We start from the raw sequence: 22,836 nt of genomic DNA on the forward strand, positions 1-22,836 counted from the left end.
TTACTATGTCAAACTACACAGATGGAGCAAGATCCAACATACTTGCCTCCCATATATTGACATGGACAGAAGAACATTTGATGAAGGGTCTAGTGAGTCAAAGGTACACAGTATAAAATTAATCCTGATTGACTTTAAAGCTATAATTTTGAACTGAACATCTAGAGCTGCCCAGTTCCTTCCTTCACCACAGAAAGACACCAGAATTACGAATTCAGATACAGAACCCCTCAAGTAAGAATAAATAAGTTCTGATCTAGCAGACTGATCTTAGTAACGTCTATGTAGATATTAATTCAGCACCACTAAAATTTCATTCAGCCTAGCAAATCTAATGACAGCCTTTGCCTCAGCCTCCAGAGTAGCCAGCAACTGGATGAAATTCAGAATGCCTTTGACATCTTTGAGATAAAAGTAAACTACCATTGTACAGGCATCTGTGTAAACACTAACCAGTCCCAAAATTCTTTCTAACCAGCACACTTTCAGATGGAGTTAAATGTGCACATCAATACCTTGAAATAGTATAGAAGTGCATCCTGTTACTATAACCTAGAGATGGCTCCTTCAATACATTTCAGAAAAAAAGCCATTAAATGAGACCATTTCAGAAGCTTTTTATTTTACATGTAAAATGAATTCTGTCCATTCTCTCTTTTTCCAAACAAGTTCATTGAAACCAATTTCCAATTCCAGTCCTCTTCACACAGAAGAGAAAAGTGATGGGGTGTTTGTGCTGGTCCCCTCATTAGGGATCCTTCAGAGCAAAACCAGTCATTCCCCCTCGCTGACAGCTGGCTTCAATGCCCTAAGGTAGCAAAGTTTGTTCAGAGACTTAATGACAGTTTTTTTAAAAGGCTTTGAATATCACATAAAACATGATCTAAGAGCAATTATAACACAGTATGTCGTGTTTATCTTGGGTTTTACTTGTTTATCTTGGGTTTTACTAAAGTGCAAATCAATCATTTTGCCTCAAGCATTCACTTTTAGTAGCCAAAATCAACAGTCATCTCATGTATTCATGTTACTTCAGTCACTGTCACTGCTATTTGCAGATTAATTTTTCCTCTCTCAATATATCACAATATTGATTCCAAATTACTCAAAAGTATTATGACTGTAATAAGCAATAATCAAGTTAGGAAATATTTGTTATTGCTCAATGAAATCAACTGAACAGTCAAAACAAACGTGATGGATCTGCTCGGATTTGTGTTTAGAGTTTATCTTTGCTGATCACACACACACAAGAGTGCATTCCCAACAGCACAAGAAGCTGTCTTTACATTGCATTAATTGCAAAAGTCCTACCAAGGGATAGAGCTAAATGCCAGGATAGGGTCTCAAATTTTTAGGGCAAGACCATTCCATGTTAGATTATATAAAAAAAATCCAGTGTACCCAGCATTTAAAAAACTCAAGTATTAGTCACTTGATAGTCCTTTAGCCAAGCCTTCAGAAAAACAAAGTACATGGCAGAGGAGTCCAGAAAAAATATACTGACACAAATTCGGGATAGATGCATTAACTAAGTATGTTATGTAACTCACCTCAGTGCAGAACTACGAATTACACACACTCATTTATGCAAGCCAAGCACATCACATCCATGAAAAAAGTGAAGTAATTTTGTAAATAACTAGGCTAAGAAATGCTAATCTTCCTTGGACTGGTATCCCATGACCTTCTCCACCCCCCCCTCCCCCCGCCCCCATGTTGCCATTAAGAAAAGAAAGAAATTGCCATTAAAAAAAGGGAAGAAAAAAAAATCTGAGACTGACAGCACTCAGCACTTTCACAACAACCACAACCATATGTTTTACTGCAGTACAAAAGGACTTCCCTTCTACAGATAACAGCTGCAATTAAAGCGCAGCCATTATCCCAAAGATAGCTACCCATGAAGAATGGGCACTGCAGAAATCTCCAGAATCAGTGCAGCTGTTTTTCCTTGAATGTCCTCACACTGAGACCTTTCAGCATGACACCTGACCAGGTCTCAGCACAATTCAGGGTCATAACAACAGTGGCCTGCAGCCTAGAGTTTGCAGCTTAAAGACTGGGAGGGAAAGTAAACTCTTCATCACTTACATAAGACTGGTATAACACTGAAAAAAGTGTAAAGGCAACAGCTGATCCAGTACCCTTTCTAAGCACTGTGTGTAAACAAACATAAAATGTCGACTATTTCAGAGCACCTCCGGCAGCAAATATCCAAAATTTGGGGGTTTACTTTAAAATTTTCCATTGAGCTTACATTTGAGCTTTTATTTCGAAATAAATTTTCAATTGTCAACCCAAAATTCAACCTCATTCTCATCCTACTCCCAAAGTAGTGAGATTTTTAAACACTTATCATCAGGAAAGTAAGTGTGCAGTCATGACAGATGTTTACTGCAAAGATCTAATCTTCAGTTATTGAGTTAATTTTGACTCTATCAAAATACATGTTAGAGAAAGTGTGTTTGACGTTTTTGGCTCTCAGTCTTCTAAAGCTAAGCACTGAGGCAGAGGAAATACAATCTTATATACTAAAATACAATCTTGTACACTTAGTAGACTTGATTTAACCGAGCTGCAGCGACAAAATGCCTGTTACTGCTGGAAAGGCACAGGACAGAACCTGTCCAACAGCTGTATTCTAAGTTACATAATAGGAAATCAGATAAATAAAACCTGTAAATCATTTGAGGTCTTCAACAGATTCTCAAATAACATCTACATATTTAAAAAAAAAATCCAATTGCATTTTAAAGCACTGCAAGCAGCCAAATCCCTGATCATGCAGAAGGACACTGTTCCTATTTTTCATGGAGAGATAGGTCATCTTACCTGTGTCTCAACTGAAGGATGAAAAGCATGAGGGACAAACCCAAGAAAAATTGCTCTGTATCACCACTCCCCAAATTAAAAGTGTAGCAGCAGTTTCCCTATTCCACCCTGCCATTGCAATGTGTGAAATCAAACAGCTGACAATACACTGGCCATATGATTAAACACCTGGCCTCAAAATTCCTTACAATATGTAAGCATTAAAAGAGTAGTCATTGGGTGATAACTCTGAATCTTAAGTTCCTCGGGGGAAAATAAGCCATTCTTTGGGTTTCTTCAGTATCTCACTGGCAATGCCAGAACCTGATTCCCAAGTAAATCTTCTAAACAAGCAAGCTTCTAGACAAGCAAGCAGCATTCCTTTATAACTATTTAACAAATGAGGATCAAGGGGATGTTGCTCAGATAGAAACTGGAAGTGAGAAATTGCATACACATATGATGGAGAGAACAGAGGCAAAGCAGCAATTCTGTGATGGCTGAAACCAGTTTCCATGGAGTCACAAGAAGAGGTAGTTTGCAGTAAGAGGCTTGAAGGAACCTTGGACAAGCACTGGGCTGACAACAGGAGCACTCAGACTAGCCTCTCACTGCTGTTCAGATTTAAAATGTTTAGCAATCCATTCCTATCCCATCACAGGTGGGATTTCCTGGCTCCTTCCACAGTGGAGGGCAGAGATGAGAAGGGAAGAACATTCACTCTGTATTGAAAGCTATACTTCTAAGAGAAAAGAAAAAACACATCCAGGTTTTGAATGGCACTGCTGAGGCTAAGGGCAGGCAGCAGAGCTACTGACTACCCTCACAGCACCAGGCAAGGCTCCAAATCCTGGCTGCATCCAGGTGCTCCTTGTAAACACTGTAAAAACAGCTAAATAAATAGCTCCAAGCCAGCAGGTCATCTAGTCAGACCCAGGGAGCAGAATCCAGTGTGACACAGCAATACTTTAATCAAGTCTTTCCTTTGTTTAAGCCTCTGAGGCTCAGCTAGGTAAGTCTTCTGAACCCAAGTTAGTGGTACACAACTGCACACTGGCCTGATTTATCTCAACCCTGGCTATTTATCTCAACCCTGCATGGTGATCCTCTGTTCTGGTTCACATGCCTTGCTGTAATGCTTAGACCCAGCATCTTGTTATACTTTTTGCTACATTAGGAGTCAGCTGATTATTGTCAGAAGCTGCCTTAACTTTATAGGCAATTTTAGGGGAGCTATGAATTAGTTTAAGCCTCTTTGGGACTGCAGCCCCTTAAACAATTCTTGTCACTTTTTCTGTTCTCCATTCATATTTAATTCTTCACAAATGGTGTTGTGCAAATGTTCCCACCAGGGCTTTATGCAGCATCACCTCCCTCAAGCCTATGCACTACTCAAGAAATGCTTCCTCCATGGGAATTTCACTATTCACATAACCAGGGAAAGAAATGATCTGAAGCAAAAGAATCTTAATCATGATCAAAGGCATCCCCATCACACACGCTGGCACATATGTTATTTTTAGTTCAGTTCAGGAAAAGGGTCCTCAAGAGAGGCTTTCTCCTGCTGACACAGAATGTGACACTTTGAAGCTAAGAATGACCTTACATTGTCACCTCCCTGAAGTATGTCCACTCTCTCTTTAAGAACATGTTCCTTTGCTATCTCAACTGGTACTTCTTTGAAGAAATGCCATAAATAAGCAAAGTTTTTACCTCCTTACCCACTCATGGTTTATCTTTAGCATAACATACAAATGAGAAACACAATGAAAGCCACAGGAAGAAAGCAAGTGTTTAAGTAGCAAACCTCCAGAGCAGTACTCACAGAAAGCTACAGCTGCCATCTTCTACAGAAGGGATATATTTTAATTAAAAAAAAAAAAAAAAACAAAAAAAAAACAGAACTACCTGCCATTTAAAAATCAGACGCTTTACAAAGAGTTTTTTTTTAATCTAGCAAGATAGACTGTGTTCTTCTGAAAGGAGAGGTGAATTCTTTGAGAGCTTAGTATTGCTGGAATCTGAACACTGAATAATGGAATAACAGACAGCATCTAGTAGGGAATGAAGAACATGTCTACACAGTACCCTGCTGCATTAGGAAGTGACTTTGTAATTCTGCCCAGCATCATGCTACGCTAGCCAATACAGAGGAGCAGACTTGGATCATAATGTCACACTGAAGGCTGAAAGGGTTCCCCACATCTTTAGAAAGGGCTGTTTGGGGAACCTGGGAAAAAACAGAACTTTTAATGTGCATTAGCATAGTGCAGAGTGAAACTACTGGTATGGACCACAATAGAGATCACTCTTTCCAAGCAGACTTATATTACAAGATGTGGCAATGCTTTGGAAGCTATCTGATAATGCAGAACTGCTCTGATAGTCAGCCTAAGAGGGGCTGACTATCAGACCTATCATAAGACCACAGGTTTGACTGATGCCCTTACTTTAAAAAAAAAAATCTCAGTACTACATCATAACTGCACCCGGAGCTAGATTTTAAGAACCCTAAACTCAAAGAAATTTTCCAAGAAGATTTGCCCTCAGTTTTATGCAGACTTGTGAGGAAAAGAAACCACAACTAGACAGGGGAAGGTGGCAGCAAACTGCAAGACATACCACAAAGTCCCACAAGACTACACCCCCAAGGCAGGATTAACATTATTCATGTTCATATTAATCTGTCTGAAACAGATCCCATTTAAAATCTCAGCAACCTTTTCTGAAAAACTGCTTGGGGAAAAACTATGAAGAATGCAAGTCTCCCTCAGCCCATGGCAACAAGCCCAATGGCACTAGGCAGCAAAAGAAAGTGCGCAGATTACCCACTAGTGCCTGTTGTTTACGAAGAACAGATCACAGCAGGTTAAGTGCAGCATGGAAAAGGAATGGCATTTATGGAAAATACAGCATACCAGCAAAAAGGCAAGAGTCTTGGGAACACAAACTGGTTTTAGTCATGGTTAGTTCTTCACAACAGTACGTGACCTCAGTTTTCTACAATTAATCAAATTACTCGTATCTAACAAACATTCTTATGTTGTGAATAACTCAAATTTTATCTGCCTGCTTATATTACTGTGGGCTAAGTGTAGAGAGATTTTGTTATAGGAAGTAATATTCCCCACACAGACTGAAATATAAAGACACAGCAAGTCCAGAGGAATTAATCAGGTCTGCTTCCCATTTAGTCATCCCATCATGCCTGCAAGTGTCACCACTTCTTCATCCTGGAAATCCATGTCACATTTGTAGATGCGTAAGCAGCACTAAAAGGGGATTTGATAAGATCTTTGCAATACATATACTCAACAATAAGGGAAGCAGCACACATGTTGCATAGACAGCCAGTGAACTGACAAGTGCCAGCTCCTCTTAATGCAGTACACAAACCCCATTATACCTAGTCATGCATAAGAAAACTGGAAAACTGATCAGCTGAGCAACAGAATTGACGACAACACTGATTTTGGTCTAAATTTCACTGGCAATGAAAACCAGACAGATCTTACAAGTGTTTTAAGACATGCATGATGTCTGTCTACAAAAGGGTTTAAATGCAAGCCAAACTAAGGTCTTTGCCTTTAGGCTCTTCTCCCTTCCACCCTTGTTGCCACACCTAACTACGGTAGATCTAGCCCTGCAGGGAAGCAGGAGGAAGTAAGGTGAGCATGGTCTTCCTCCTGCAGCCCCATGCACTCCGCAGTGCATGCAGCCCCAAATTCAGCATTCAACTGGCTACAGCTCTGACAGCTGGAAAGGGCAAACTGGAGCTGCTTTCAGAGGAACAGCCCCACTTTCAGTGTTTACCCAGAATGATTGCAGTTTAGTTTTAATCAAGATAATTATGATGAACTACAAAAGTAAAGTTCAATCTAGTTAAGGCCAAGCAGGTTTTACTGAACATAGTCACTACTATCTAATTCTCCCACATCTGTACTGCTCTTGTTTTTCATTCCTATAAAAATTCAAGAATGTCCAACAATTAATTAATTAGTTAAATTAAAAATCAGACTCTTGAAGTCTGATGGCAAGGACACTGAATATCTACTGTGTTCATTTGGCTCAGCAAGATGACCTGAAAGCAAGTCATCTACATCTTGAATGAGTGCTGTAAAAATTCAGACATTTGATATTCTAAATATATGCATGCATCTTTGATCAGAATTTTTCTTCTACATAGAACTCCCTTTCAGTAACAGTTACACAGAAAGGGGGAAGTTGTTGAAAAAGTCTCCCTAGCCAACTTTATATACCCTGAAACATGTGCATCTGCTTAGACTCTCGTTGGGATGGGGATTCCATGTTGAAGAGCACAGTGAGTATTTTTCCTAGAAACTTCATTGAGAGATGCTGTTCTGTTGTAGATTTCCCATCTGAGATTTTGGAGTCTAGATGGAGCAACACTCTGGGTATTGAACCAGAATAAACTAACAACAGCCCAGAGCTGACTTCAGCAAGGCCTCAGGGACTGCACAAGAACACAGCTTCCCTGTAGAGCAGAACCCAGGAGCTTCAATTCTCTGCACAAGAGAAGCAGTATCAAAAATACCTCCACCAGATGAGATCTATTCATGAGTTGCTGGAAGCAAAACTGTTTAGAGTTCACCAAAATTCTAGTCTTTATACATCTTTTTTAAAATCAAAATTTAATTCCTTTTGACCAGAAGCTAAAGGAAATATTTGTCTCAAAAGCCTGTTGAAACTAGTTAGCTTTCTTGGACACTATTGTTCACTTAAATCTTATGCAGGGACAATTACCTTAAATGCTGCAATATAAATGATGAAGCTGGTTCATGAGGTCTGTGGAACACAGGGTATTTTTATGAACCAAGGAATTATATGAATTTCAGTTAATTCCAGATACAAAGAGATCAGAGGCTTCCTTCATCTTGCCAGGTAAAACAAAAGCACTTTAGTGTTCACAGATAGAACTGAATGGAGGAAGAATGTAAAATATCACTTGGCTGCCAACTGACACCACACTATTTTTGTAAGCAGTTTCATGCTGCCCTTCAACTGGCAACCAACACTGGCTAAGGAATGTGCCAAGGAAAAGTCCAGCAACTTCTCCACAATCCAAACACTGGTACCAACCTTCAAAATAAACCTGTCTGAAACAAAGCTTTATCAACTATACTATCAGTCCAGCCTTATCTCTTATAAGGATAAAAATTTCACCTACTTTCCTCTCCAAGAGGTTGATGGACAGGCAACAGCCATTTCAAAGTTTGCTTTCCTCCCCCTTTTTTCTTGAACTATGAAGTTTAACATGGAGTACTTTGTTCCATGTTGGCCCACTGTGCTAGCTTTTATAAACATTAGCCTCCAGTGCCAACAGAATTTGAGAAGCTCCACACAAAATCAAATTTCAACAATTGAAAGTGCATTTAAACTGCAAGAAACTGCAGCCATCTTCTCTTTTCCCAACCTTACCATGATGGTCCACACAGTACAGAAACAGAATGCTGCTCTAAAGAAGCATGCAGAATTTGCAGGATGAATACAACTTTTTCTACATCATCATCAAAAAATAAAAACAAAACAAACACACTCCCACACACCAGATAATGGGAGGGTAAGGCTGAGGAGGGGAATAAAATTTTTGGTGGGTTATCACAAAAATAATCTTTCCTCTCCTATCCCCCCAGGCATCACAAAATGTTTGAACCAAATCCAAAGTTCTCTGCTGTTCTCATCTTTTTTAAGACAATATTGATTCTGTTTTGGACTTTCTTTTACCTTCAGAAGACCTTGCAAACAACCAATGTATCCTAAAATTTCTCCAAGAAAGAAGGTACCTAGAGCAGTACAAAATGTATGGAAGGTTAGGCAAAAAACATTCTGTGATTTACCTAAACCCACAAAGTAGAAGTCAAAGGGTTGCAGGTTTTTGGCTTTTTATATGCATGCAGAACTGAGCAGACAGCATGAAACTGTGTCAGGAAACTGTGCATGAGCCATTTTTAACAGCCAGTTCAGTCAGCACTAGGACACTGCTCAATATGCTAGTGGTAACAGAACCAGGTATTGCTCTTCATTTCTACCCTGCTCTGGCAAACTTCAGCAACTGAACAGTGAGGAATCAAAATCCCAAACAAAGCAGTCTCATCTCCTCTCTGCCAGTCCTCCAAATCATTACAGGACATATAGTACAAGAAGTAACCAGCAGAAGGAACAGGCCGAACAGACTGTTTTTTTCCCTGGGATAGATGAAGCAGAGGTAATAGCAGAATCAGCTGCATCCACCCTGCTCTATGTGTAAGCCACAGCTCTCTTTACAGCCCCTCTTCATGGAAAAATTGACCTCCCCTGCAACTGTTTTTCTGTCTATGCAATGCTGAAAATTAATGCCATTTTTTTCTGTATTACACTGGAGTTGGATGCTATTGCATATGTGTATGTCTTTTAAGGTATTGTGACTGAATCGAAACTTCTATTTGGTTAACAAAGTTCCCAGCTTTCAAATTTTTACCCAAGTAACTGGGTCAGATTGTGCAGCCATTCTGCTATCATCACTTGGCTCATGCCTTAACACTGAATCTCCCACAGACACCTGAAGCCTGGCTGAATGAAGCAAACAGAAATTTTACCTGCATGAAAGATCCATCCTCATTGCATTCTGGGATGAAGACTGCTTCCTGAGGCTTCTTTGCCTGTTCCAGCGCTTGAGCTCGCTCTAATCGACACTTGCTTTGACCAGCATCTACAAAGAGAAAAGCAAAACTCACTTACATTGCCCCTCCAAAAGCTACCAAATGACCCACACAGCTGTGAGGGAAAAATCCCCAAAACAAATAAATATAAAGCATAAAAGACCATTACCTGCACATTCACAAGGTAAATATGGAATTACCACTCATGACTCTAAAAACAAATATGAACCCAGACAATGAAATTACAAGCCAGTTAATTAAGAGCTGCCTAATTTCCTAGTCAATCATTTTTATGGTCATCTAAGGATCCTGGAAGCTTCTTTCAACCAGCACTGGAGCACAATGTCCACACAATGAAAGGCCATTAACAGCCTGAAAATGGATGGCCGAGCATCACCAAATAATTCAGGCCAAGCAGCAAGCAACTTGGAAAAGAAGTGATAACCCCCTCTTCTCTGAGTAATTCTCCCAGGAAGATGCTAAAATATCCAGTCATCCATATGAACTTCCCTCTGTGTGGTTCAGATGAGGCAGATACACTATTTCCTGTGCTTTCCTGAAACTCAGCTTTTACCTCTAGTCCTAGTGCTTACAGCCAGGTGTGCATTACAACTTTCTCGTATCAGTTACTCACTTTGGAGACAAGGAAAAAAAATTGCTCTGCAAGCAGAGTTTGAAGGGGTTAAGATCTCAATTCTTATTTCAGATGATGGCAAAGTGTAGCATGACCTTAACCCCTTCTAGGTCAAGCTCACATTTACAGAGTATACCCAGGTAAGTCTAACTCTAATGACTGATGAGTAAAAAGAGGGAAGTTCTGCCCTGCAGAGATCCAGATTGACTCAGTGTTTATATTTTAAAACATCAGGTCTAACAATATTGCTGTTCAGTCTAGAAAGAGAAGGAAAACAGTGAACATCTGTTTCCATGGCACTCTGACACCAGAACTAGCACCTTCTTTCTTCTCCCATGAATCCACTGACTGAAGATTTTCAGTGCAGAAACTTCAAAATCTTTTAGTAGCACCATGCAGGGTGAACAAGTTTCAATCCTCATTCTACCAGGCATGGAAATCATATTGGTTAACAAAAAATTCCACACTGGATCCCTGAAGACCACATTCTGTTTCATCAATCACATGAACTTTGACAACAGAATCACTAATACCAGCACTAAATTAGAAAGTCAGTCTGGGTTCTTAGAGTGACTGAGTTCACATTGTGTGGCAATAAAAGTAACTTCCATCCAGGCATCTCTAGACACAGAAATCAATGACAATGCTGTAAATAGTTTTGATAAAGACAGACCACAGCTTTCAGGCAGAGTACTTTATTTATACATCTGATGACTTGAGAGATTAAGTTTTTGTCAACACAGTTTCATTTTAAACATATCACATTACTTCCCAAGAAGGATTTCACAAGGCTTCTGAAATTATGAAAATCAAACTGGTCTCTCTGGAAAAAGAATGATTCATAGCCATAGTATACAGCAAAGATGCCAGCTGCTTAGGCCCTGCATTAGAAAGCAACAGCAGCTAGATCAATTCTGCCAATGACCACTGAGTGACTACAAGTTGGTCACCACACCCCCATGTGACCTAATGTCACTTCTGATCCTATGTCACCTATCTTTAGACAAATTTGTTTGTTGGGTGTTTGTACAATACCAAAGCACATGGAACTTTGATCTCAGGTGGGCCCATTATGCACCCATATAAAGAGTGAAATTGTTACAGAATAAAAAAGACTTGGATAAAATTTACACTATATTTTTTTTCTAGTTATCCATCAGCTTTGACATGGAATTTCCTTTTTGCCTGCTTGCCAATGTGACCAGACGATCAGACCTTGTTTGCACATCTCCAGTGGAGGATAGTCCTGCCAACTGATCCTTCCAAACATGTGCTCACTCTTTCAGCTGAAAAGGAAGAACTTGCAATGCTTTTAACTGGAACACCTATCACCTGCAGATCTCCTGCTCAAGCTTAAGAATCTAATCTTGCTTGGCATGACAGAGAACATTACTACAAAACCAGATGGTGTGCCTGCACTTTGTTTCATATCTGCCTGACTGAAAACACTTTCAACTTCTGCTTCATAGGAAACAACGAAGTAGCAAAAAAAAACCCAAAAAAACCAGAATAGATTATGGAGATGTGCACTTGCAAGGAAATAAACAGGTGTGAATTTCTTATATGACAATCAAACTACAAGTTTGAAAGTGTTTTCTAGTCTCTATATATGAGGATACAAGACTGCAGACAGGCATTTCTGGTTCCTCTCCTGAACATAAAACAGAAGCATAAAGCACTTCCACACAGCATCTGCTTTAGTGCTGGCACACTCACAACTACACGACTGAAACTGGATGCATCAGCACTGAGCTGGTAGAAACCAGCGTTTCTTGGGTATTTGGTGATATTCCTTGCAGTACAAATACATTAGAAGTCCAGGCAGAAGGGAAACTAACCCATTTCTTTGTCCAATTTGTGTAATGAACAAAGAAACATGCACAAGATCAATCCCTTACTTTCATAAGATAATATAAACACATTACTGCTAAGGCTACACCATGTGTAGCCTGGCAATTTTGACTGGCCTTTATAGATTGAACTCTACTCCCACCCAGCAGAGCACACTTCGGAGCACACCACCACTACACCACAGTGTTGAAGAGCTCTTCGCTGTTGCAGCATCTTCTGCACTTCAGTCGTTGGCTCAAGTGGTGACTCTTCCCAAATTGCTGCTGAAGAGAAGACAGAGTTTTTCTCCTGTTCATGAACACACAGGACTGATTACTTCTCCCATCCTCCCTCACTGATTTCCCAAGGGCATGCCAGTCCTTTTACAGCCTTGATTTGGAACACCTTTATGCCATGCTGGGTGGAGAGGTGCGTGCATATTGCTATCTTTTTTGTCAGTCTTCCACAGATCAGTTCCAGTAAAAACAGTGCCTTTAAGATCAACATTTACCAGTTTGTTTTTAAAAGGACTGTCAATCCTTCTCTTCCTCACTCCACAGGCTGGTATTTTTATAATGTTTGCATCAACATGTGATTTCAGTGGAATGACTTCACCTTGCTATTTTTGCTTTGTTAATTAGAAAATGTAAAGTATTACATAAGTGCCAAGTGTTTAAAAAGTAACTGTCAAATAGCTCACCCCAAATAAGATGCATTACAAATTTTACTAAAGCCTGATCTTATGATTGTAGGTTCATATACCTTATTCTGCATTTTGACTGCTTACCCAAGTGTTTCAGCACTTTCTTGCCTGTTTTTAGAAATGTTATCTGGAATATCAAACACCATGTTTATAAACCAGAATGGCATTAATGCATTCCAGTTTCATGGTTCAAGCAGACTAAATTGGACACTTTTCCCTCCATTACATTAGGTGAAAAACCAAAACAGCTTAACTGCTTTTGAAAGCAGAGCTGGTGAATTTTACTTTAAATATCTTCAAACTTGGGACAGATTCACTGCAGCTCAGAAAGCTGCCTTTTAAAGAAAATTAATTCTCAAGCTGGCAGCTGGCAACCAAGAGATTGTTAACTACAAGTGATATTTTTGACATCCCTGGCCTAATCAGCACAATGCAGGTGCACATAATTTGGATTTTGCAATGACATTGGCTAGTTACCATGGCTGATCTTATCCATGAATAGTTTATTCAAACAAGACCACCATGTCCCTCATAATATACACACTGCACTCCTGAATAGGCTCCAAGAATTCCAGCATCCTCTCTTCAACAGGCAGAGGCAATATTGACACCATACACCATCACAGTACAAAGACCCAAGCTCTCCTAATAACACAAAGTAAAACATCTCCAGGATTCCCATAACACTAGCAGCAAATCAATACAATGTAACTACTAAAATCTATTAAAACTACTTAATTTTAATTCTCCTATGTTCATATCCAAAGTTCAAATAGCAAAAATTGATCCAAGCAGCTTTTTAACTATTTTCAGTTCCATTAGGTAACTGTCTCATACGGGCCAGGTCTCCACCAGACACGAAGCAGTTCAGCTACACTGAAGTCATCAGGTTCATACCCATCTACTCAATTATCTGTGTATTTTCATAAAACAGGCAAAAATGGATCCCAGCAAACTACAAAAACATGCCTGCCTATTGTACAGGACATCAATCATTAGTCACTCCCCTCACTATTTTCCACTTCATTTGGGTCAAGTCCTGCACCTGGAATCTAAAACTTGCTCACCCATAGAGAATGGTTCAGATTGGTAAGGACCACAGGAGGTCATCTTGTCCAAACTTCCTGCTAACGCAGGGTCTCTTGGAACACGCTGCTCAGGACTGATTAGAGACAGCTACAGATATCTCCAGGGGAAGAGACTGCACAGCCTCTTTGGGCAGCTGTTCCAGTGTTCAGTTACCTTCACAGCAAAAATGTTCTTCCTCATGTTCAGATGGAACTACCTGTGTTCCAGTTTCTGACCACTGACTCTTGCCCTATTGCTTGGCACACCTGGATCCATCCTGTGACACCTTCCTTTCAAGACACTTACATGCACTGATGAGGTCCCCTCTCAGTCATATCTTCTCCAGGATAAAGAGGCCCAGACCCCTCAGTGTTTCCTCACAAGTGAGGTGCTTCAGTCCCCTCATTATCTTTGTCACCCTCTGCTGGACTCTTGAATTTCAGTAAGTTTCCACTCTCTTCACCCCTCCAGCCCTCAGATCTCTCTGAAGAGTTCCACAGCCCTCCCAGCTTCGAATCATCAACAAACTTGCTTAAGAGGCATCTGTCCCTTCATCCAAGTCACTGATGAACAAATTAAACAATAATGGACTCAATATTGGACCTTGAGGGACACCACTAGTGACAGGCTTCCAAGCACAGCTGTCCCCTGAGATCTGGCGTTCACACAGCTCTCAAACCACTTCACTGTCCACATGTCATGCACTCCCTGAGCTTTCCTGTGAGGGTATCATGGGAGAGGGTGTGAAAAGCCTTCCTGAAGCCCAGGTGGACAACACCCACTACTCTTCCCTCATCTATCCAGCCAGCTGACCCACTGTAGAAGGCATTCTGGTTGGTTAAGCATGACTTCCCCATCCACACTGACAACTTCTGGTCACCTTCTTGTCTTCTTTTCACATCAATACGCTTTGTTCCTTTTTTTGATATCCACATTGCGTTCCTACTCCAGAGTTCCCTAATTTATTCAGAATGCCTAAATTTGCAAAGTGATTGAAAGAGACATTTTAGATTTTACTAACTGCTGCCAAGCAAGGACATTCTTACTCACAACCAAGCGAGAATAAAGGAAATTCGAAGACAAAACACATGGATCTAGTGAGCAGACAAAGTGGTTTCAAAACACCATCTCCTGTCCAATGAAAATAGTAGGTAGAGAAGATTATCTTCAAATAACCCATCAGTCAGAAGACCTGCCTTTCTAGCATATTAGCCAAAAGCTGTGTTCATTTACTGTGTCCCAGGAGAAAGGCTGAAGGTCCTGTTACAGTCTCCACCAGTAACTTACAGATAGGTTCGCTCTACACAGTGACTGTGATAAGAACAAACTCTGTATCAGCGGACTTATTAATCCAATTAATAAATCTAAAGAAAATTTTTAGAACACTCCCACATAGTAATTAAATAAGCCAAAGAAGCTCCTAGAAATCAACCAGTTAACACAGAATTTAAATGTATTCTAAGCCACAGATACATACCAGTACAACAATCACTGCTTAAATGACTCTTGGCAAACTGTCAAGATTAACAAGTATTTGTCCTTCCCCCGCTCCTGCAAAGTTTTGAGGTATAACTTATTTAACATCAGCCTCCCGAGAAAAGATCCAGGTAGCACTGCTTGGCTGTGTATTTTAGACACAGCTATAGCATCTGGAACTATTCTCTAGAATCTCATCAGTGAGGCTCGATTTGTCAGGGATGCCATAATTTCATCATTTTAAGCTACTTCTGACTTTTAACCCTTTGTGATGCACGAGGGTTTGGAGGAAGTTCAGATAATTTAGCACTGAAGGAATTTCATTGAAAAGCACATGAGGAAGCTAGCAACAAACGAGAGCTGAATAAGGGTTATAGCTCCCAAAGGGCTGGCAAGATTTCATCTTTAAAGGTCCTTAGATTCTTGAGAGAGAACAGAGCATTAACTTGAATCAAAAAGGTTCTGTTCTCACTATGGAAACCATTCTGTTTTCCTTGGCACAAGCACAGTTCAAGCCATCAGCATATACACTGGAAGCCTATGATAATCTGGGCTGCAGAACTAACTATGCCTTGCTGTCCACAGTATACTTTCTCTTCTACTTTAGTCGCCTGCTGTTTTTCCCCCTTCAGAGAGTGAAGCACAAGTTAAAATTTCTCATTCCATAAGGATAAGCTCTTGGGTCCAGTATCTATCACAACTGTATGTGACTGAGCTCGATGGCCCATGGGATCCCTTACCGTTCCATGGGAGCTCTCCTGTAGAGCATCTGTCGTGCAGAGGAGTAAAGGCTGTTCAGGGTATACCCAATGTCCTGCTACAGTACAGGGTGCTCAAACACTGTTGGAAATGCCTTCCTTTTTGCAAGTACACAATACAGACCCAGCCAACAGCCTGTAGTTCAGCACAGCTGTCTCACAACTGCCCGGATTTGCCAATAACTGTGATCATTATACACTGGAGAGCGTGTTCCTAATGCAGCTAGAAAAATGAAATACCTTTAAAGAACTGCACATATGGAAATTACCAGGTTAAATTTGCATGTGATAGTTGAAAGAATATTCCTGCTTCACAGGGATTGGCAGGAGTGTCAGTGGGTTAAAAGCAAGACTAGCAGTTTACAAACACTGCCAGGCTGTTAGGTACCGCATAGTACCACAGGGTAAGAGGAGAAAGGAAAAGAGAATGCAAGTAAGCGTCAACTAAACATTTCAGTTGTATCAGAGAGCAGAAAGAATGTACACTTTACCTGTGCCCAAGACAAAAAAAGTCTCAGTTATTTCTTGGGGACTTTGGAATCACAATATGCAATAGGCCATGTAGTTTGGGAAGCAAATTTTGTCTACTTCCACAGACAGACAGTTTAGTATATGGATGTACCGAATTTCAGATTTCATGTTTTAAGCAACTGAACAGTGCCAGTTTATATGCAAATATCAGCTATGGAGCTGCTTATCTAAGACACTCTGCTCAGGGAATGAAAGCAAAAACAGGACTGTCACCATACTGCTTCTTATTGTGATACTCAAAAATGCATCACTTGCAATGACAACCCAAGTGCTTCTTAAGCTGTGTGAAGAAAGGTTCTGGTTTTCCAGTATTTAGAAAGAAGCCTGATTCAAAGGCCTCAACCTATGCTCTGGGAGAAGCTGCCATAAACCAACCCAGTAGTGGTGAAAAACAAACTAACAAAAAAATCATACTAGTAAATTTTTTCCAATGAGAAACTGTTTCAAAGAGAGCAATATTTGAAGTCAGGCTTATAATTCACCTAGACTATAAAGGCTGTCAATACACTGAAAGGAGATTTCCACTTTATATCAATTAATTCTAACAAAGATACGTTTTTACAATAGTAAAAAAAAAAGCCTTTATAAACAAGTTCCAGGCTTAAAAGAGTTCTTTTTATTCTGTCACATGGATTTTAATGAGTTTCTCCTGTCATATTAATCCACTGCCAAAAACACCTGTGCCATCTGCCCCCTGAGCCAACTGTGGTCTCAGAAAATGAACTCCACTTTATTTTTCACTTCATTGTAAATGCAAATCGTTTGTGTGACAAGACACCAATAACCCTTTAAAGAAGTTTCAACTTCATCTTTAGACTATGCCAAAGAGCTGAATTGAGGGACAGTATTCACACTTCTAAGTAGATGTGTAACAGCAAACAGAAAAAAACCCCAACATGTAAAGCCTTGCATGCACTGCCTTCTTAATTAGCTCAGCACAGAAACGCTGTGTATGTCTGAAAAGGGACTAGACATCTAGTGTGCATCATATTCTTCCCCACTCCAAATTCCTGCCAGTCAAAGTGTCAAAGGTGTCTTGATTCCTCATCAGCACAGGTAGCAAGGAAGAAGTCTTTCAGGATTTGGTTTTGTACTTCCATGGGGCCAGCTGTTTCTGTCTGCAGAAATATATTTCAGCCCTTTTCCAGTGATGTCTGTGGCTCCTTTGCCTTCTTTCATTGATATTCAGTCAGCTCATACTCTACTGCCTAAACCGAGACTCAGATACCCAGGCTTGCAGGAATGCACAATTCCAAATCAGATTACTCTCAGAGCATGGTACTAAACTCAGAGGTCTAAGAATTCAGTTTCTTACGAGGCAGGCCCCCCATTTCTCCTCTCAGAGGCATTTGGAATGCACGTACCTTTGCAGCGGCCACGATGTGTGACGCTCAGGCTCGGCTCACGGCACTTGGCTCTCTGGTAGTCGCACATGGACTCGTAGGTTCTGCCGTCAGAGGCACACAGCGCTTTGGACTGGGACCTGGAGCAGTGCAGGTTACACTGCGGGTCTCTGTCACGGTCGCTTATTAAAAACTGAAGGAAGAGAAAAAAGGAGGGAGAAGAGAAAAAAAAAAAACAGTGGTTTTGTTTGGTTTCCCAAAACTGAGCATGGTGTATTTTTTTCTTTATGACAATAGCAATATGACTATAATGCATTTTAAACTGCCTAACAAAGCTGACTTTGCCTGAAGGGAACTTGAAATGAAACACGTACATCTTTAAAAAATATTAACGGTCTATTCCATTCTTTTTAATAAAATGGAAACATTACTCACTCTGCCTCACCTCTAAAAAAGTAAGATGTGCAAAGCCAAACACAACCCACACGGGAAGGGTAATACTGAGTCACAACAGCCTAGCTTGCCCAGTGCTGTGCCACAAACAGTATCTGGTACTAGACAATTTTAGTCAGAGACACAAAAAATTTATCACCAAAGACAGAGGAATACAAATAAACTATCAAGATTGGCCTTTGTAGTTGAACCATGCATGTAACCAGTTTCATATCACCAGTGATGTTTTTGAAAGCATTGTTTATATCATCTCTGAATACCACCTGCTAGAGCATACCTGCACACTCCCTAAGTCACCTTTTGTTCCCTCCTGATGATAGCCAGCACAGCTGGCAACTGCACTCCATGCATCCCACAGTCAAATTGCACACTATATGAAAATCTATTTCCTTTCAGAAGTTTGAATTTATGTAATCTTTCTGCATACCTCTTCTTCCTGAACATTCCATTATGATGCAACCCATTTTGTGCAAATGCAGCATCGCTTGCCAATCTTGCACAGTTTGAATAATCCCAACCTTCCTACTTCTCACCCAGACCACTTCTCTTCATATCATGATCCCTACTGTCTTCCTTGGCATTCTGCCTTATTTTTGGTGATGGGGAACCCACAGCGCATATGAGTCCCCATCTTTTGTCTGCTTGTTCCTTGCAAATCCCAACATCCGGGAGGAGTTTACTGTTGTACCCTCAACTCTACTCTGAACCGCCTATAGGGACACCCAGGTCTCTTTCCCACATTCATATTGTTTTCCTGATGATCCAAACTGATGGTCATCTTTCCATAACTACTTGCTTGCAGAAATTTTTGGCAAGTCATGATAGTAGCAGCCTTTTTCTCTTTCCATACTACCCCACTTAGTGGTCCGTCAGACCTTTAATTATTGCCCAAACCCAATCACCTGCTCACAGGAAGATTTCAGAGGACTCCTCAAACAAGTTCAATGAGGATTAAGCAAAGAAAAGGCAAGTCAAACCTGCCTTGCACTTCCCCATCCCTACCTCCTATTTCTACAGCCTCTTGCAAGCCTGGGGGCACCAGAGCTGCTCTCCTAACACACAGATATCCCAGCCCACTGTCAAAGCAGTTCTGAGCTCAGCAGTTCAGAGCTGGCTGGCAAATGGGCACTGACTGACACCCTGCCTGCATGCACAAAGCCACAGCTCTCCAAGTGTGCTGATAGCTGGATGCCTTACAGGGAAGCGTGAGTCACTGCCATAATCACCTTGGTGTTACAGTTTCCTACAAAGCTGTCTACTCTATGCTTTGAGGTTAAAACTGTTGAAAAAACATTGCCTGAAGCCTAGTTTGGGTTGGTTTTTAACCACTCTGAGAACATGCATCTCTGAAATTTAGTTGCTGGTAGGTTTTTTCATTACAAAAAAAACAAAAATCTTTTCTCCCCAGTTAAATGAAAAACAATTGAGAAGTTCCATATTTTCATACTCTACTGCTGGATCTTTTGAAGACTAATGCATTACTAAGCCCCCTATTTAAATATGATAGCCGGGAAAAGTAAGCAAGGTTTGCATTCATTTTACTTTTGGTGGGGCAAGCATTTTTTAAAATCTCATCTGTCACAGACTTGACATATTTGTTACAGCACAGTGTTTTTGAAATGTTTTTGTTCCTTTTCTGCAACACATTCTATAACCTGGCAACACCTGCTCCAAATGGGAAATTGGAAAATTTAAACCTGAAGGCAATTTTAAATTGTTTATAGAGACCTGGACTAGACTATAAAAACACTGTAAAGCTGGACCAGATTTTTTTCTTTTCAGTGGTTGGACTATCACAACTTGGAATTGCTCTGGCTACAGTAATGTCTTTCTGTTGCTCCCAAAATGCAAATATTGGTAGTGACTGTAAACATTCAGCAAAAAGCAACAGACTGAAGACGCTGAAGCCTCCTCCCACCATGTGATGTCAGACACTGAAAGACTCACAAGGCTTTTCAGGTTTCTGTATGTATAAACAGACTTTCAAAGCAGAGCTGCCTGATAGGACAGTATGGTGCACATGCAGCAATTAAGTCTTCAGTTCAACACAGGAACCATTCTGGTTTAGAAGGAACACACAGATCTCCTATTTATCACAACTGGAGACTTGAGTTACTGGCATGAAACTTTTTGCAAATTCCTTGTCAGAAGCTGAGTTCCACAGGTATGAGTTCGCCAGAGGTTGTTCAACAAGAAGATCTGGAATACTGGTTCTCAGCATCAAATATTATTACCAACTTATTGAAAGTCATCTTGTGTGATGAAAACGCAAGTCTTCTTCAGCCTGTAACAAAATACTTACTATAGAGGGGTCTTATACATGAAGAACCCCCCTCCTTCATTCTAAAGAACAGAAAGTTGTTCTCAGGGCTGACAAACAAGTTAAACCTAAGGCTCTGGAAGCGCTTTCCTCAGCTGCCTCCTTGCAGACAGAGCAACAACTCGACATTGATTAATTATGAGGGCCTGAGGAAACATGTAGAGCATCCCAATGCAGTCTGTGAAGTTCTTGCCTACCCAAATAAAGCCAAGAATCACGTTATTAGAAAAAAAAAATTAAAAAAAAATCAAAAGCCTTTTTAGCATTTGCAATTTGGATTACAGTAGGGCGCCCACACAGCATGTTCGGTGCTTTCCAGAGACTGAAGATGCCACACCTGCCTTGCCCAAAAAAGTTTATGGTTTACGTAGTTGCACAAGATGGTGCTTGTTTTGTTCAGGTAGATTGTAACTGAGTAAGTCTGCAGTAAATTCAAGAAGGATCCAGGATCACACCTGTCTGATCAGAGCTCTTCTCACGCAAGCAAACCGCACTGCCAGAAAGGCCAGCAATATCTCCAGGAGATCCGGAGGTTCAAAAACCCCCTCTCAGAGCAGGGTACCTGCTCCACTGTAGCTCACAGACCATCTCTTTGGTCAGCAGCCCTGACTGCATATACCAGCATTCAGGTATAAAATGGTGGTTCTTTGTCCCCTTTCTAGCACATAAGCATTCATACTATAGAATGGATGGTCAATACAGACCACCCACAGACATGTAATATACTAAATGTTTTGAGTGTACATCTCCTCCTGCCCAGCATAAAAAGTCTTCCTTTAGCATTTTGCTGGTCTAAGAGCATGACCTCCACTGTAAGCAACTTCAGCTGCATAAAGAAAAAGAATGGATGAATGCTAAAATGTGTCTGCCATGGGGAGACCCCTTGGTTCTGTAATTTTAACAGCTAGGACCACAATCCATATACAGTCAGTTTGAATTTTATTTCATAATTCCTACTTTGAGCAAGCAGGCACTACTTTCCCTAGGTCACAGCCCTGCTCCATAAGAGCCCCTTGGTCACTGCTGGAGATCCTGCTGAGCTGGGCTGAGGGCTGTGAGGAATGTGCCCTAATGCCTGGTACCCACCCTCCCCACACACAGCCGAGACAGGAATGTGATCCTCTGGTCTTTCCAGGGGAACAGCAGCAAGGTATATATTCTGCCTTTAACGCCAAATGTCCTACGATGACTTTCGAAGCTCAAATCAAAGCCTGATGTCCCAAAAGCCTCAGGATGCACACACAGACAGACTTTGCAAGCAACAGAATCACTACTCACAGAGCAGTGCTCGGTGCTCTACACACAGACACACAATGCGAGCAAACCTGGACTCAGGGAAAAAGCAAACCTGCAAACGTGCAGCACCAGCAGGTTTCCAAGCTTCATCTAGAAAGAAGAGGAAAATAATTATCTTAGCTCTGAAATTTCTCAAAGCTTCTTCTTGATTTCTGTGTTCCCATTTGTTTCAGAACAGACTACATCCAAAGCAAACGGTATTGGAGACAGCTTATCAGCTCTTTATCTCCTCCCTTTTCCTTCATGAGAAGAAAGCTATTAAAAGTAGAACTAAAAGGAAAACAAACAAACCACCACAAACAGAAAACCCAGCTAAAAAAAACAAAAAAAAAAAAAACAAAAAAAAAACCAAAACAAAAAAAAACCCATTCCAAAACTATAATAAATAAATAATGTATTTTACAGAAAAAAGTTAATATTGACCAGATTGCAAATGGGATCCATTGAATATAGACTCAATATTAAGATAAGTAACACTAGTATTAAGCGACAGTGTTTGTATTTATGTAACATTTATTTACACTAAGGGAGTCTGCACAGTGCCTATTCCAGCCAGTTTGAGTCCCTGCCCTAAAGAGTTTCCAGTTCAATGCAGCTCTCAGAGCATCTTTTTATGTCAAATGTTCTATCTGTATAAGGACACAAACCTCCTCCTTTAGCAAATACATTTACACAGGTGCTTGCAGAAACCACTTCCCAAACTGTTTTCTACTTCAGACTTGAAAAGAAAAAGGAAAGATAAGAGGTCAGAATGAAGTTAACTTTGCCAACAAAGCATATCTGTTCTTTTTCTCCACACCTCAACACCACTGCTGACAAACAACAAACACTGATTAAAGGGTTTTTAATGCCTGTGAAGGAAAGCAGACTCCCTGCAGCTGCACAGCAGCTGGGAACACTTGTGTTATTTAGCAGAAAAAGGTCTGACCCCACAAGTGAAAATGAGCTTGG

General features: G+C 40.6%; 1 protein-coding gene across 2 annotated transcripts in view; it reads right to left on the reverse strand.

Annotated features, from left to right (window-relative positions):
• The window catches only part of SMOC1 (SPARC related modular calcium binding 1), a 160,316-nt gene that overhangs the window by 66,976 nt on the left and 70,504 nt on the right, over positions 1 to 22,836 (reverse strand). For both annotated transcript variants that reach the window (XM_041410451.1, XM_041410525.1), the window contains 2 exons: positions 17,838 to 18,009; positions 9,411 to 9,523 (listed from right to left, as the gene is read on the reverse strand). In XM_041410451.1, coding sequence (XP_041266385.1) covers positions 9,411 to 9,523; positions 17,838 to 18,009 — 285 coding nt within the window. The remainder of the gene's footprint in view (positions 1 to 9,410; positions 9,524 to 17,837; positions 18,010 to 22,836) is intronic.

The sequence above is a fragment of the Onychostruthus taczanowskii genome, unplaced genomic scaffold, assembly GCF_017590055.1.
Source record: "Onychostruthus taczanowskii isolate IOZ18803 unplaced genomic scaffold, ASM1759005v1 scaffold1, whole genome shotgun sequence".
Lineage (NCBI taxonomy): Eukaryota > Metazoa > Chordata > Aves > Passeriformes > Passeridae > Onychostruthus > Onychostruthus taczanowskii.